We start from the raw sequence: 12482 nt of genomic DNA, 5'->3' as shown, positions 1-12482 counted from the left end.
CTGACCTCGTCTGATTTCGGAAGCTAAGCAGGGCTGGGCATGGTTAGTACTTGGATGGGAGACTGCCTGGGAATACCTGTTGCTGTAAGCCTTTCATTTTCATGTCATTGAACTGATTTTGATCCACAGAATGGGTGTATTAAAAGACCCAAAGCAGCTGCCCATTAATGAGGGCAAATTAACGACATTGCTTTTGGCTGTTTTCACCAATGTCTTGTTCTGCTGGCTGAGGCCACATACAACACACCAGGGCCAGTGCTGCTGGCCGAGGCTAACTACACCACACCAGGCCCTGTGCTGGTTCCTGAGACCATCTTCAAATTCCAGGTCCTGTGCTTCTGGATAAATGCTAAAATGAGTCTTTGGCTTAGGGTATTAGGCAAGCATGCAGGTAGGGTTATAGGATTGTGTTCGTAACTTCAGGTACTGGCCACCTCATCACTTGATTCCATAAATTGAAACATTGTGCTGTGGGCAGCAGCTTACGGCCATACCACCCTGAGCACGCCTGACCTCGTCTGATCTCGGAAGCTAAACAGGGCTGGGCTTGGTTAGTACTAGGATGGGAGATTAACTGGGAATACCTGGTGCTGTAAACCTTTCATTTTCATGTCATTGAACTGCTTTTGATCCAGAGAAGGGGTGTATTAAAAGACCCAAAGCAGATGCCCATTAATGAGGGCACATTAAAGACATTGCTTTTGGCTGTTTTCACCAATGTCTTGTTCTGCTGGCTGAGGCCACCTACAACACACCAGGGCCAGTGCTGCTGGCCGAGGCTAACTACACCACACCAGGCCCTGTGCTGGTTCCTGAGGCCATCTTCAAAAATCCAGGGCCTGTGCTGCTGGATAAATGCTAAACTGAGTCTTTGGCTTAGGGTATTAGGCAAGCATGCAGGTAGGGTTATAGGATTGTGTTCGTAACTTCAGGTACTGGCCACCTCATCACTTGATTCCATAAATTGACACATTGTGCTATGGGCAGCAGCTTACGGCCATACCACCCTGAGCACGCCTGACCTCGTCTGATCTCGGAAGCTAAGCAGGGCTGGGCTTGGTTAGTACTTGGATGGGAGACTGCCTGGGAATACCTGGTGCTGTAAGCCTTTCATTTTCATGTCATTGAACTGATTTTGATCCAGAGAAGGGGTGTATTAAAAGACCCAAAGCAGCTGCCCATTAATGAGGGCACATTAACGACATTGCTTTTGGCTGTTTTCACCAATGTCTTGTTCTGCTGGCTGAGGCCACCTACAACACACCAGGGCCAGTGCTGCTTGGCCAAGGCTAACTACACCACACCAGGCCCTGTGCTGGTTCCTGAGGCCATCTTCAAAAATCCAGGGCCTGTGCTGCTGGATAAATGCTAAACTGAGTCTTTGGCTTAGGGTATTAGGCAAGCATGCAGGTAGGGTTATAGGATTGTGTTCGTAACTTCAGGTACTGGCCACCTCATCACTTGATTCCATAAATTGACACATTGTGCTGTGGGCAGCAGCTTACGGCCATACCACCCTGAGCACGCCTGACCTCGTCTGATCTCGGAAGCTAAGCAGGGCTGGGCTTGGTTAGTACTTGGATGGGAGACTGCCTGGGAATACCTGGTGCTGTAAGCCTTTCATTTTCATGTCATTGAACTGCTTTTGATCCAGAGAAGGGGTGTATTAAAAGACCCAAAGCAGCTGCCCATTAATGAGGGCACATTAACGACATTGCTTTTGGCTGTTTTCACCAATGTCTTGTTCTGCTGGCTGAGGCCACCTACAACACACCAGGGCCAGTGCTGCTGGCCGAGGCTACCTACACCACACCAGGCCCTGTGCTGGTTCCTGAGGCCATCTTCAAAAATCCAGGGCCTGTGCTGCTGGATAAATGCTAAACTGAGTCTTTGGCTTAGGGTATTAGGCAAGCATGCAGGTAGGGTTATAGGATTGTGTTCGTAACTTCAGGTACTGGCCACCTCATCACTTGATTCCATAAATTGACACATTGTGCTGTGGGCAGCAGCTTACGGCCATACCACCCTGAGCACGCCTGACCTCGTCTGATCTCGGAAGCTAAGCAGGGCTGGGCTTGGTTAGTACTTGGATGGGAGACTGCCTGGGAATACCTGGTGCTGTAAGCCTTTCATTTTCATGTCATTGAACTGCTTTTGATCCAGAGAAGGGGTGTATTAAAAGACCCAAAGCAGCTGCCCATTAATGAGGGCACATTAACGACATTGCTTTTGGCTGTTTTCACCAATGTCTTGTTCTGCTGGCTGAGGCCACCTACAACACACCAGGGCCAGTGCTGCTTGCCGAGGCTAACTACACCACACCAGGCCCTGTGCTGGTTCCTGAGGCCATCTTCAAAAATCCAGGGCCTTTGCTGCTGGATAAATGCTAAACTGAGTCTTTGGCTTAGGGTATTAGGCAAGCATGCAGGTAGGGTTATAGGATTGTGTTCGTAACTACAGGTACTGGCCACCTCATCACTTGATTCCATAAATTGACACATTGTGCTGTGGGCAGCAGCTTACGGCTATACCACCCTGAGCACGCCTGACCTTGTCTGATCTCAGATGCTAAGCAGGGCTGGGCTTGGTTAGTACTTGGATGGGAGACTGCCTGGGAATACCTGGTGCTGTAAGCCTTTCATTTTCATGTCATTGCACTGCTTTTGATCCAGAGAAGGGGTGTATTAAAAGACCCAAAGCAGATGCCCATTAATGAGGGCACATTAACAACATTGCTTTTGGCTGTTTTCACCAATGTCTTGTTCTGCTGGCTGAGGCCACCTACAACACACCAGGGCAAGTGCTGCTTGGCCAAGGCTAACTACACCACACCAGGCCCTGTGCTGGTTCCTGAGGCCATCTTCAAAAATCCAGGGCCTGTGCTGCTGGATAAATGCTAAACTGAGTCTTTGGCTTAGGGTATTAGGCAAGCATGCAGGTAGGGTTATAGGATTGTGTTCGTAACTTCAGGTACTGGCCACCTCATCACTTGATTCCATAAATTGACACATTGTGGTGTGGGCAGCAGCTTACGGCCATATCACCCTGAGCACGCCTGACCTCGTCTGATCTCGGAAGCTAAGCAGGGCTGGGCTTGGTTAGTACTTGGATGGGAGACTGCCTGGGAATACCTGGTGCTGTAAGCCTTTCATTTTCATGTCATTGAAGTGCTTTTGATCCAGTCAAGGGGTGTATTAAAAGACCCAAAGCAGCTGCCCATTAATGAGGGCACATTAACGACATTGCTTTTGGCTGTTTTCACCAATGTCTTGTTCTGCTGGCTGAGGCCACCTACAACACACCAGGGCCAGTGCTGCTGGCCGAGGCTACCTACACCACACCAGGCCCTGTGCTGGTTCCTGAGGCCATCTTCAAAAATCCAGGGCCTGTGCTGCTGGATAAATGCTAAACTGAGTCTTTGGCTTAGGGTATTAGGCAAGCATGCAGGTAGGGTTATAGGATTGTGTTCGTAACTTCAGGTACTGGCCACCTCATCACTTGATTCCATAAATTGACACATTGTGGTGTGGGCAGCAGCTTACGGCCATACCACCCTGAGCACGCCTGACCTCGTCTGATCTCGGAAGCTAAGCAGGGCTGGGCTTGGTTAGTACTTGGATGGGAGACTGCCTGGGAATACCTGGTGGTGTAAGCCTTTCATTTTCATGTCATTGAACTGCTTTTGATCCAGAGAAGGGGTGTATTAAAAGACCCAAAGCAGCTGCCCATTAATGAGGGCACATTAACGACATTGCTTTTGGCTGTTTTCACCAATGTCTTGTTCTGCTGGCTGAGGCCACCTACAACACACCAGGGCCAGTGCTGCTTGCCGAGGCTAACTACACCACACCAGGCCCTGTGCTGGTTCCTGAGGCCATCTTCAAAAATCCAGGGCCTTTGCTGCTGGATAAATGCTAAACTGAGTCTTTGGCTTAGGGTATTAGGCAAGCATGCAGGTAGGGTTATAGGATTGTGTTCGTAACTACAGGTACTGGCCACCTCATCACTTGATTCCATAAATTGACACATTGTGCTATGGGCAGCAGCTTACGGCCATACCACCCTGAGCACGCCTGACCTCGTCTGATCTCGGAAGCTAAGCAGGGCTGGGCTTGGTTAGTACTTGGATGGGAGACTGCCTGGGAATACCTGGTGCTGTAAGCCTTTCATTTTCATGTCATTGAACTGATTTTGATCCAGAGAAGGGGTGTATTAAAAGACCCAAAGCAGCTGCCCATTAATGAGGGCACATTAACGACATTGCTTTTGGCTGTTTTCACCAATGTCTTGTTCTGCTGGCTGAGGCCACCTACAACACACCAGGGCCAGTGCTGCTTGGCCAAGGCTAACTACACCACACCAGGCCCTGTGCTGGTTCCTGAGGCCATCTTCAAAAATCCAGGGCCTGTGCTGCTGGATAAATGCTAAACTGAGTCTTTGGCTTAGGGTATTAGGCAAGCATGCAGGTAGGGTTATAGGATTGTGTTCGTAACTTCAGGTACTGGCCACCTCATCACTTGATTCCATAAATTGACACATTGTGCTGTGGGCAGCAGCTTACGGCCATACCACCCTGAGCACGCCTGACCTCGTCTGATCTCGGAAGCTAAGCAGGGCTGGGCTTGGTTAGTACTTGGATGGGAGACTGCCTGGGAATACCTGGTGCTGTAAGCCTTTCATTTTCATGTCATTGAACTGCTTTTGATCCAGAGAAGGGGTGTATTAAAAGACCCAAAGCAGCTGCCCATTAATGAGGGCACATTAACGACATTGCTTTTGGCTGTTTTCACCAATGTCTTGTTCTGCTGGCTGAGGCCACCTACAACACACCAGGGCAAGTGCTGCTTGGCCAAGGCTAACTACACCACACCAGGCCCTGTGCTGGTTCCTGAGGCCATCTTCAAAAATCCAGGGCCTGTGCTGCTGGATAAATGCTAAACTGAGTCTTTGGCTTAGGGTATTAGGCAAGCATGCAGGTAGGCTTATAGGATTGTGTTCGTAACTTCAGGTACTGGCCACCTCATCACTTGATTCCATAAATTGACACATTGTGGTGTGGGCAGCAGCTTACGGCCATATCACCCTGAGCACGCCTGACCTTGTCTGATCTCGGAAGCTAAGCAGGGCTGGGCTTGGTTAGTACTTGGATGGCAGACTGCCTGGGAATACCTGGTGCTGTAAGCCTTTCATTTTCATGTCATTGAAGTGCTTTTGATCCAGTCAAGGGGTGTATTAAAAGACCCAAAGCAGCTGCCCATTAATGAGGGCACATTAACGACATTGCTTTTGGCTGTTTTCACCAATGTCTTGTTCTGCTGGCTGAGGCCACCTACAACACACCAGGGCCAGTGCTGCTGGCCGAGGCTACCTACACCACACCAGGCCCTGTGCTGGTTCCTGAGGCCATCTTCAAAAATCCAGGGCCTGTGCTGCTGGATAAATGCTAAACTGAGTCTTTGGCTTAGGGTATTAGGCAAGCATGCAGGTAGGGTTATAGGATTGTGTTCGTAACTTCAGGTACTGGCCACCTCATCACTTGATTCCATAAATTGACACATTGTGGTGTGGGCAGCAGCTTACGGCCATACCACCCTGAGCACGCCTGACCTCGTCTGATCTCGGAAGCTAAGCAGGGCTGGGCTTGGTTAGTACTTGGATGGGAGACTGCCTGGGAATACCTGGTGCTGTAAGCCTTTCATTTTCATGTCATTGAACTGCTTTTGATCCAGAGAAGGGGTGTATTAAAAGACCCAAAGCAGCTGCCCATTAATGAGGGCACATTAACGACATTGCTTTTGGCTGTTTTCACCAATGTCTTGTTCTGCTGGCTGAGGCCACCTACAACACACCAGGGCCAGTGCTGCTTGCCGAGGCTAACTACACCACACCAGGCCCTGTGCTGGTTCCTGAGGCCATCTTCAAAAATCCAGGGCCTTTGCTGCTGGATAAATGCTAAACTGAGTCTTTGGCTTAGGGTATTAGGCAAGCATGCAGGTAGGGTTATAGGATTGTGTTCGTAACTACAGGTACTGGCCACCTCATCACTTGATTCCATAAATTGACACATTGTGCTGTGGGCAGCAGCTTACGGCCATACCACCCTGAGCACGCCTGACCTTATCTGATCTCAGATGCTAAGCAGGGCTGGGCTTGGTTAGTACTTGGATGGGAGACTGCCTGGGAATACCTGGTGCTGTAAGCCTTTCATTTTCATGTCATTGAACTGCTTTTGATCCAGAGAAGGGGTGTATTAAAAGACCCAAAGCAGCTGCCCATTAATGAGGGCACATTAACAACATTGCTTTTGGCTGTTTTCACCAATGTCTTGTTCTGCTGTCTGAGGCCACCTACAACACACCAGGGCCAGTGCTGCTGGCCGAGGCTAACTACACCACACCAGGCCCCGTGCTGGTTCCTGAGGCCATCTTCAAATTCCAGGTCCTGTGCTGCTGGATAAATGCTAAAATGAGTCTTTGGGTTAGGGTATTAGGCAAGCATGCAGGTAGGGTTATAGGATTGTGTTCGTAACTTCAGGTACTGGCCACCTCATCACTTGATTCCATAAATTGAAACATTGTGCTGTGGGCAGCAGCTTACGGCCATACCACCCTGAGCACGCCTGACCTCGTCTGATCTCGGAAGCTAAGCAGGGCTGGGCTTGGTTAGTACTTGGATGGGAGACTAACTGGGAATACCTGGTGCTGTAAACCTTTCATTTTCATGTCATTGAACTGATTTTGATCCACAGAAGGGGTGTATTAAAAGACCCAAAGCAGCTGCCCATTAATGAGGGCAAATTAACGACATTGCTTTTGGCTGTTTTCACCAATGTCTTGTTCTGCTGGCTGAGGCCACATACAACACACCAGGGCCAGTGCTGCTGGCCGAGGCTAACTACACCACACCAGGCCCTGTGCTGGTTCCTGAGACCATCTTCAAATTCCAGGTCCTGTGCTTCTGGATAAATGCTAAAATGAGTCTTTGGCTTAGGGTATTAGGCAAGCATGCAGGTAGGGTTATAGGATTGTGTTCGTAACTTCAGGTACTGGCCACCTCATCACTTGATTCCATAAATTGAAACATTGTGCTGTGGGCAGCAGCTTACGGCCATACCACCCTGAGCACGCCTGACCTCGTCTGATCTCGGAAGCTAAACAGGGCTGCGCTTGGTTAGTACTAGGATGGGAGACTAACTGGGAATACCTGGTGCTGTAAACCTTTCATTTTCATGTCATTGAACTGCTTTTGATCCAGAGAAGGGGTGTATTAAAAGACCCAAAGCAGATGCCCATTAATGAGGGCACATTAAAGACATTGCTTTTGGCTGTTTTCACCAATGTCTTGTTCTGCTGGCTGAGGCCACCTACAACACACCAGGGCCAGTGCTGCTGGCCGAGGCTAACTACACCACACCAGGCCCTGTGCTGGTTCCTGAGGCCATCTTCAAAAATCCAGGGCCTGTGCTGCTGGATAAATGCTAAACTGAGTCTTTGGCTTAGGGTATTAGGCAAGCATGCAGGTAGGGTTATAGGATTGTGTTCGTAACTTCAGGTACTGGCCACCTCATCACTTGATTCCATAAATTGACACATTGTGCCGTGGGCAGCAGCTTACGGCCATACCACCCTGAGCACGCCTGACCTCGTCTGATCTCGGAAGCTAAGCAGGGCTGGGCTTGGTTAGTACTTGGATGGGAGACTGCCTGGGAATACCTGGTGCTGTAAGCCTTTCATTTTCATGTCATTGAACTGCTTTTGATCCAGAGAAGGGGTGTATTAAAAGACCCAAAGCAGCTGCCCATTAATGAGGGCACATTAACGACATTGCTTTTGGCTGTTTTCACCAATGTCTTGTTCTGCTGGCTGAGGCCACCTACAACACACCAGGGCCAGTGCTGCTTGCCGAGGCTAACTACACCACACCAGGCCCTGTGCTGGTTCCTGAGGCCATCTTCAAAAATCCAGGGCCTGTGCTGCTGGATAAATGCTAAACTGAGTCTTTGGGTTAGGGTATTAGGCAAGCATGCAGGTAGGGTTATAGGATTGTGTTCGTAACTTCAGGTACTGGCCACCTCATCACTTGATTCCATAAATTGACACATTGTGCTGTGGGCAGCAGCTTACGGCCATACCACCCTGAGCATGCCTGACCTTGTCTGATCTCAGATGCTAAGCAGGGCTGGGCTTGGTTAGTACTTGGATGGGAGACATCCTGGGAATACCTGGTGCTGTAAGCCTTTCATTTTCATGTCATTGCACTGCTTTTGATCCAGAGAAGGGGTGTATTAAAAGACCCAAAGCAGATGCCCATTAATGAGGGCACATTAACAACATTGCTTTTGGCTGTTTTCACCAATGTCTTGTTCTGCTGGCTGAGGCCACCTACAACACACCAGGGCCAGTGCTGCTGGCCGAGGCTAACTACACCACACCAGGCCCTGTTCTGGTTCCTGAGGCCATCTTCAAAAATCCAGGGCCTGTGCTGCTGGATAAATGCTAAACTGAGTCTTTGGGTTACGGTATTAGGCAAGCATGAAGGTAGGGTTATAGGATTGTGTTCGTAACTTCAGGTACTGGCCACCTCATCACTTGATTCCATAAATTGACACATTGTGCTGTGGGCAGCAGCTTACGGCCATACCACCCTGAGCACGCCTGACCTCGTCTGATCTCGGAAGCTAAACAGGGCTGGGCTTGGTTAGTACTTGGATGGGAGACTGCCTGGGAATACCTGGTGCTGTAAGCCTTTCATTTTCATGTCATTGAACTGCTTTTGATCCAGAGACGGGGTGTATTACAGTTTTTTCTGATTGCTTAAGCACATTTTTTGTAAGTATTGGCTATTTTTGCAAAACTCTACACACAAATAAGAAAACCTGTCACCCAATTATCAAAACATTGTAGTTCTCTTGCGAAAGCAAACACAGCTAGATTAACTCTTCACACCTTCGTAAAAATGGTGTTTCCGTATCAAACAGTACACACAAGCCATCATCTACTAAGCACACAATGCGCCAACTGCACACTGATGGTATGAATAAAAAACACATCTGGCTTTTGCTTTCTCTGTGCAGAAGGTAGGCTATGTCAGTTAACTTCAAGTACTGGTGTTTATTCACACACATCAAAACAAACACAAGTGTTTATATCCAAGTATAGGATTATTTGCAATCGCCATATTGACTATATGGGTTTCTTGGTCTGCAGTGAACATGCTTCCTCTGCCCCAGCATCTGGTCGTCTAGCAATTCTGTAAAGTAACAATTTCAGTATTTTTACATCTATGGTATTGTTGTGTTTCTCATTAGCATATGGCAGTGCTACAAATCTTAGTGCAAAGTGACTGCACTAACCGATTCTCATTTCAAAATGTCCTTATGATGCTTGCTACAGTGTAGCGGCGCGAGTTAGGCTGGACAAGTTGGCCAGCTTCCCTCAGGGTCATTCCACGGTTGATTACATGGTCCACTATTGTAGCTCTGATGTCATCAGCAATTCTATGTCTTACTCTTCTTACCCTTCCTCTCCCCCCTCCTCGTCCTCCTCTCCTCCCTCCTCATCCTCCTCTTGCTCCTCCTTGTCCTTGTCGTCCGCTTTTTCCTACTTCTTCACCTCCACGTCCTCTTCCTCGGCCTCCTCTACTTCTCACTCTTCCAGCTCCCTCCATTGTTCTCCACACACAGAGCTTACCTGTATTATAGTGCTTGGGCTGATTGCAAAGTGAACTAATTATCTAAAAAAGTTTTCACATGTGACAGTGTGCCAGACAGTTGGCAAAATAGTGTAAATAATGGCCGTAAATGTGTATAGTTTTGCTAGGAGTGCGTTGATCATTTGGAAATTGAGTGCAAAGCAGTGAGTTGTGTTTACAGTTCTGCAAAAAGAGTGCTGTGCAGTGGATTGTAGCTACAGGTTTGCAAAGTGTGTGTTACAAAATGGCAAACTGAGTGCAAAGCAGTGTTTGTGCTTTTAGTTTTGCAAACTCAGTGAGTGGTTTTGCTATAAGTATTAATAGTTTTAGAAAATGTGCTATAAGAATCACAGTTAGGGTTTAAGCATTCAGCAAAAACTGTAAGAATGGAGAGTATGGAGGGAGGTTGAGTGCCATGAAGGATGGATGGTCTGTAAACCAGTTGCGGACCAAAGCAGCCCTATGGAAACTAACATTGTCCCATATGATGACATATCGGGTCTGCTCTGGTCTCTGAACAGTGAGCATGTCATGCAAGGTGTCCAGGAATGCAATAATGTGTGCAGTGTTGTATGGGCCTATGGTTGCATGATGGTGAACAACACCATTTTGGCTTATAGCTGCACACATGGTTATGTTACCACCACGTTGTCCTGGGACATTGATGATGGCACGGTGTCCAATTATGTTCCTGCCACGTCTCCTGGTTTTACTGAGGTTAAAACCGGCCTCATCTACAAAAAGTAGCTCATGTCCCGTTGCATCTGCTTCTAGTTCCATCACTCTCTGGACAAGACAAAACAAATGCAACACATCAGGCCCATGCACAGCACTACAGTATGCACTTCCAAATTCAGAACCAATGACACTAGCTTACCTGCACATAGTCATATCGCAGTTGCTTTACAAGTTCTGTGTTTCTCTCGAAAGGAACTCTGTAAATTTGCTTCATTCTTATTCTGTGGCGCGCAAGTACACGACTTAGTGCAGAAATGCTTGCACTGTGTATATTTTGAAAGATGGTGTCATTATCAATTATGCGCTGCTGTATTTCGCGCAGTCTTATTGCATTATTGGCAATCACCATGTTCACTATATGGGTCTCTTGCTCTGGAGTGAACATTCTGCCTCTGCCCCCAACATCTGGACGTCTAGCAATTCTGTAAAGTAACAATTTCAGTATTTTTGCATGTATGGTACTGTTGTCTTTCTCATTAGAGTATGGCAGCGCTACAAAGTACTTACCGATTCTCATTTCGAAATGTCCTAATGATGCTTGCCACAGTGTAGCGGCTCAGTTTAGGCTGAACCCGTTGGCCAGCTTCCCTCAGGGTCATCCCATGGTTGATGACATGGTCCACTATTGTAGCTCTGATGTCATCAGTTATTCTGTTTCTTACTCTTCTTACCCTTCCTCTTTCCCCTCCTCGTCCTCTTCTTGCTCCTCCTTGTCCTCTTCCTCTAACTTCCTCTAACCCTCTTGCTTCTTCACCTCCATGTCCTCTTCCTCCAACTTCTTCACCTCCACGTCCTCTTCCTCAAACTTCTTCACCTCCACGTCCTCTTCCTCCAACTTCTTCGCCTCCACGTCCTCTCCCTCGGCCTCCTCTGATTCTCACTCTTCTCACTCTTACTGCTCCTTCCATTGTACTCCACATAGACAGCTTACCTGTGGCCTGTTTATAGTGCTTAGGCTGATTGCAAAGTGAACTAATTATCTAAAAAAGTTTTCACATGTGACAGTGTGCCAGACAGTTGGCAAAATAGTGTAAATAATAGCCTTAAATGTGTATAGTTTTGGTAGGAGTGCGTTGATCATTTGGAAATTGAGTGTAAAGCAGTGAGTTGTGTTTACAGTTCTGCAAAAAGAGTGCTGTGCAGTGGATTGTAGCTACAGGTTTGCAAAGTGTGTGTTACAAAATGGCAAACTGAGTGCAAAGCAGTATTTGTGCTTTTAGTTTTGCAAACTCAGTGAGTGGTTTTGCTATAAGTATTAATAGTTTTAGAAATTGTGCTATAAGAATCACAGTTAGGGTTTAAGCATTCAGAAAAAACTGTAAAAGACCCAAAGCAGATGCCCATTAATGAGGGCACATTAACAACATTGCTTTTGGCTGTTTTCACCAATGTCTTGTTCTGCTGGCTGAGGCCACCTACAACACACCAGGGCCAGTGCTGCTGGCCGAGGCTAACTACACCACACCAGGCCCTGTGCTGGTTCCTGAGGCCATCTTCAAAAATCCAGGGCCTGTGCTGCTGGATAAATGCTAAACTGAGTCTTTGGCTTAGGGTATTAGGCAAGCATGCAGGTAGGGTTATAGGATTGTGTTCGTAACTTCAGGTACTGGCCACCTCATCACTTGATTCCATAAATTGACACATTGTGCTGTGGGCATCACCTTACGGCCATACCACCCTGAGCACGCCTGACCTCGTCTGATCTCGGAAGCTAAGCAGGGCTGGGCTTGGTTAGTACTTGGATGGGAGACTGCCTGGGAATACCTGGTGCTGTAAGCCTTTCATTTTCATGTCATTGAACTGCTTTTGATCCAGAGAAGGGCTGTATTAAAAGACCCAAAGCAGCTGCCCATTAATGAGGGCACATTAAAGACATTGCTTTTGGCTGTTTTCACCAATGTCTTGTTCGGCTGGCTGAGGCCACCTACAACACACCAGGGCCAGTGCTGCTGGCCGAGGCTAACTACACCACACCAGGCCCTGTGCTGGTTCCTGAGGCCATCTTCAAAAATCCAGGGCCTGTGCTGCTGGATGAACGCTAAACTGAGTCTTTG

At 47.9% G+C, this 12482-nt stretch overlaps 1 protein-coding gene, 7 non-coding genes and 12 pseudogenes across 8 annotated transcripts; 19 read left to right on the top strand and 1 right to left on the bottom strand.

The window, feature by feature from the left end:
* Positions 1-91, top strand: part of LOC148105325 (5S ribosomal RNA) — a 119-nt pseudogene extending 28 nt beyond the window's left edge.
* A 389-nt stretch (positions 92-480) lies between these two features.
* Positions 481-599, top strand: LOC148105324 (5S ribosomal RNA; annotated as a pseudogene).
* Positions 600-989: 390 nt separating this feature from the next.
* On the top strand, positions 990-1108 carry LOC148105323 (5S ribosomal RNA). Its single transcript, XR_015718847.1, has one exon. It is a non-coding gene; the product is annotated as a 5S ribosomal RNA (ribosomal RNA).
* A 391-nt stretch (positions 1109-1499) lies between these two features.
* LOC148105322 (5S ribosomal RNA) lies at positions 1500-1618 on the top strand. The gene has a single exon (XR_015718846.1). It is a non-coding gene; the product is annotated as a 5S ribosomal RNA (ribosomal RNA).
* A 390-nt stretch (positions 1619-2008) lies between these two features.
* LOC148105321 (5S ribosomal RNA) lies at positions 2009-2127 on the top strand. The gene has a single exon (XR_015718845.1). It is a non-coding gene; the product is annotated as a 5S ribosomal RNA (ribosomal RNA).
* A 390-nt stretch (positions 2128-2517) lies between these two features.
* Positions 2518-2636, top strand: LOC148105320 (5S ribosomal RNA; annotated as a pseudogene).
* Positions 2637-3027: 391 nt separating this feature from the next.
* On the top strand, positions 3028-3146 carry LOC148105319 (5S ribosomal RNA; annotated as a pseudogene).
* Positions 3147-3536: 390 nt separating this feature from the next.
* Positions 3537-3655, top strand: LOC148105318 (5S ribosomal RNA; annotated as a pseudogene).
* A 390-nt stretch (positions 3656-4045) lies between these two features.
* On the top strand, positions 4046-4164 carry LOC148105317 (5S ribosomal RNA). The gene has a single exon (XR_015718844.1). It is a non-coding gene; the product is annotated as a 5S ribosomal RNA (ribosomal RNA).
* Positions 4165-4555: 391 nt separating this feature from the next.
* LOC148105316 (5S ribosomal RNA) lies at positions 4556-4674 on the top strand. Its single transcript, XR_015718843.1, has one exon. It is a non-coding gene; the product is annotated as a 5S ribosomal RNA (ribosomal RNA).
* A 391-nt stretch (positions 4675-5065) lies between these two features.
* Positions 5066-5184, top strand: LOC148105315 (5S ribosomal RNA; annotated as a pseudogene).
* Positions 5185-5574: 390 nt separating this feature from the next.
* On the top strand, positions 5575-5693 carry LOC148105314 (5S ribosomal RNA). Its single transcript, XR_015718842.1, has one exon. It is a non-coding gene; the product is annotated as a 5S ribosomal RNA (ribosomal RNA).
* Positions 5694-6083: 390 nt separating this feature from the next.
* LOC148105313 (5S ribosomal RNA) lies at positions 6084-6202 on the top strand (annotated as a pseudogene).
* A 389-nt stretch (positions 6203-6591) lies between these two features.
* LOC148105312 (5S ribosomal RNA) lies at positions 6592-6710 on the top strand (annotated as a pseudogene).
* A 389-nt stretch (positions 6711-7099) lies between these two features.
* LOC148105311 (5S ribosomal RNA) lies at positions 7100-7218 on the top strand (annotated as a pseudogene).
* Positions 7219-7608: 390 nt separating this feature from the next.
* Positions 7609-7727, top strand: LOC148105310 (5S ribosomal RNA). The gene has a single exon (XR_015718840.1). It is a non-coding gene; the product is annotated as a 5S ribosomal RNA (ribosomal RNA).
* Positions 7728-8117: 390 nt separating this feature from the next.
* LOC148105309 (5S ribosomal RNA) lies at positions 8118-8236 on the top strand (annotated as a pseudogene).
* Positions 8237-8626: 390 nt separating this feature from the next.
* LOC148105308 (5S ribosomal RNA) lies at positions 8627-8745 on the top strand (annotated as a pseudogene).
* Positions 8746-10050: 1305 nt separating this feature from the next.
* On the bottom strand, positions 10051-11078 carry LOC148105307 (uncharacterized; the record flags this gene model as incomplete). Its single annotated transcript, XM_087838366.1, has 3 exons — positions 10051-10476; positions 10568-10850; positions 10936-11078. Coding segments are annotated over 3 exons (852 nt in total), but the record flags the coding sequence as incomplete, so codon positions are not given.
* Positions 11079-12088: 1010 nt separating this feature from the next.
* Positions 12089-12207, top strand: LOC148105306 (5S ribosomal RNA; annotated as a pseudogene).
* Positions 12208-12482: the final 275 nt, after the last annotated feature.

The sequence above is a fragment of the Neolamprologus brichardi genome, chromosome 3, assembly GCF_056152115.1.
Source record: "Neolamprologus brichardi isolate AB-2024 chromosome 3, ASM5615211v1, whole genome shotgun sequence".
Classification (NCBI taxonomy): domain Eukaryota; kingdom Metazoa; phylum Chordata; class Actinopteri; order Cichliformes; family Cichlidae; genus Neolamprologus; species Neolamprologus brichardi.
Note: the sequence above shows the minus strand (reverse complement) of the source record. Positions and strands in the feature narration are given on the sequence as shown.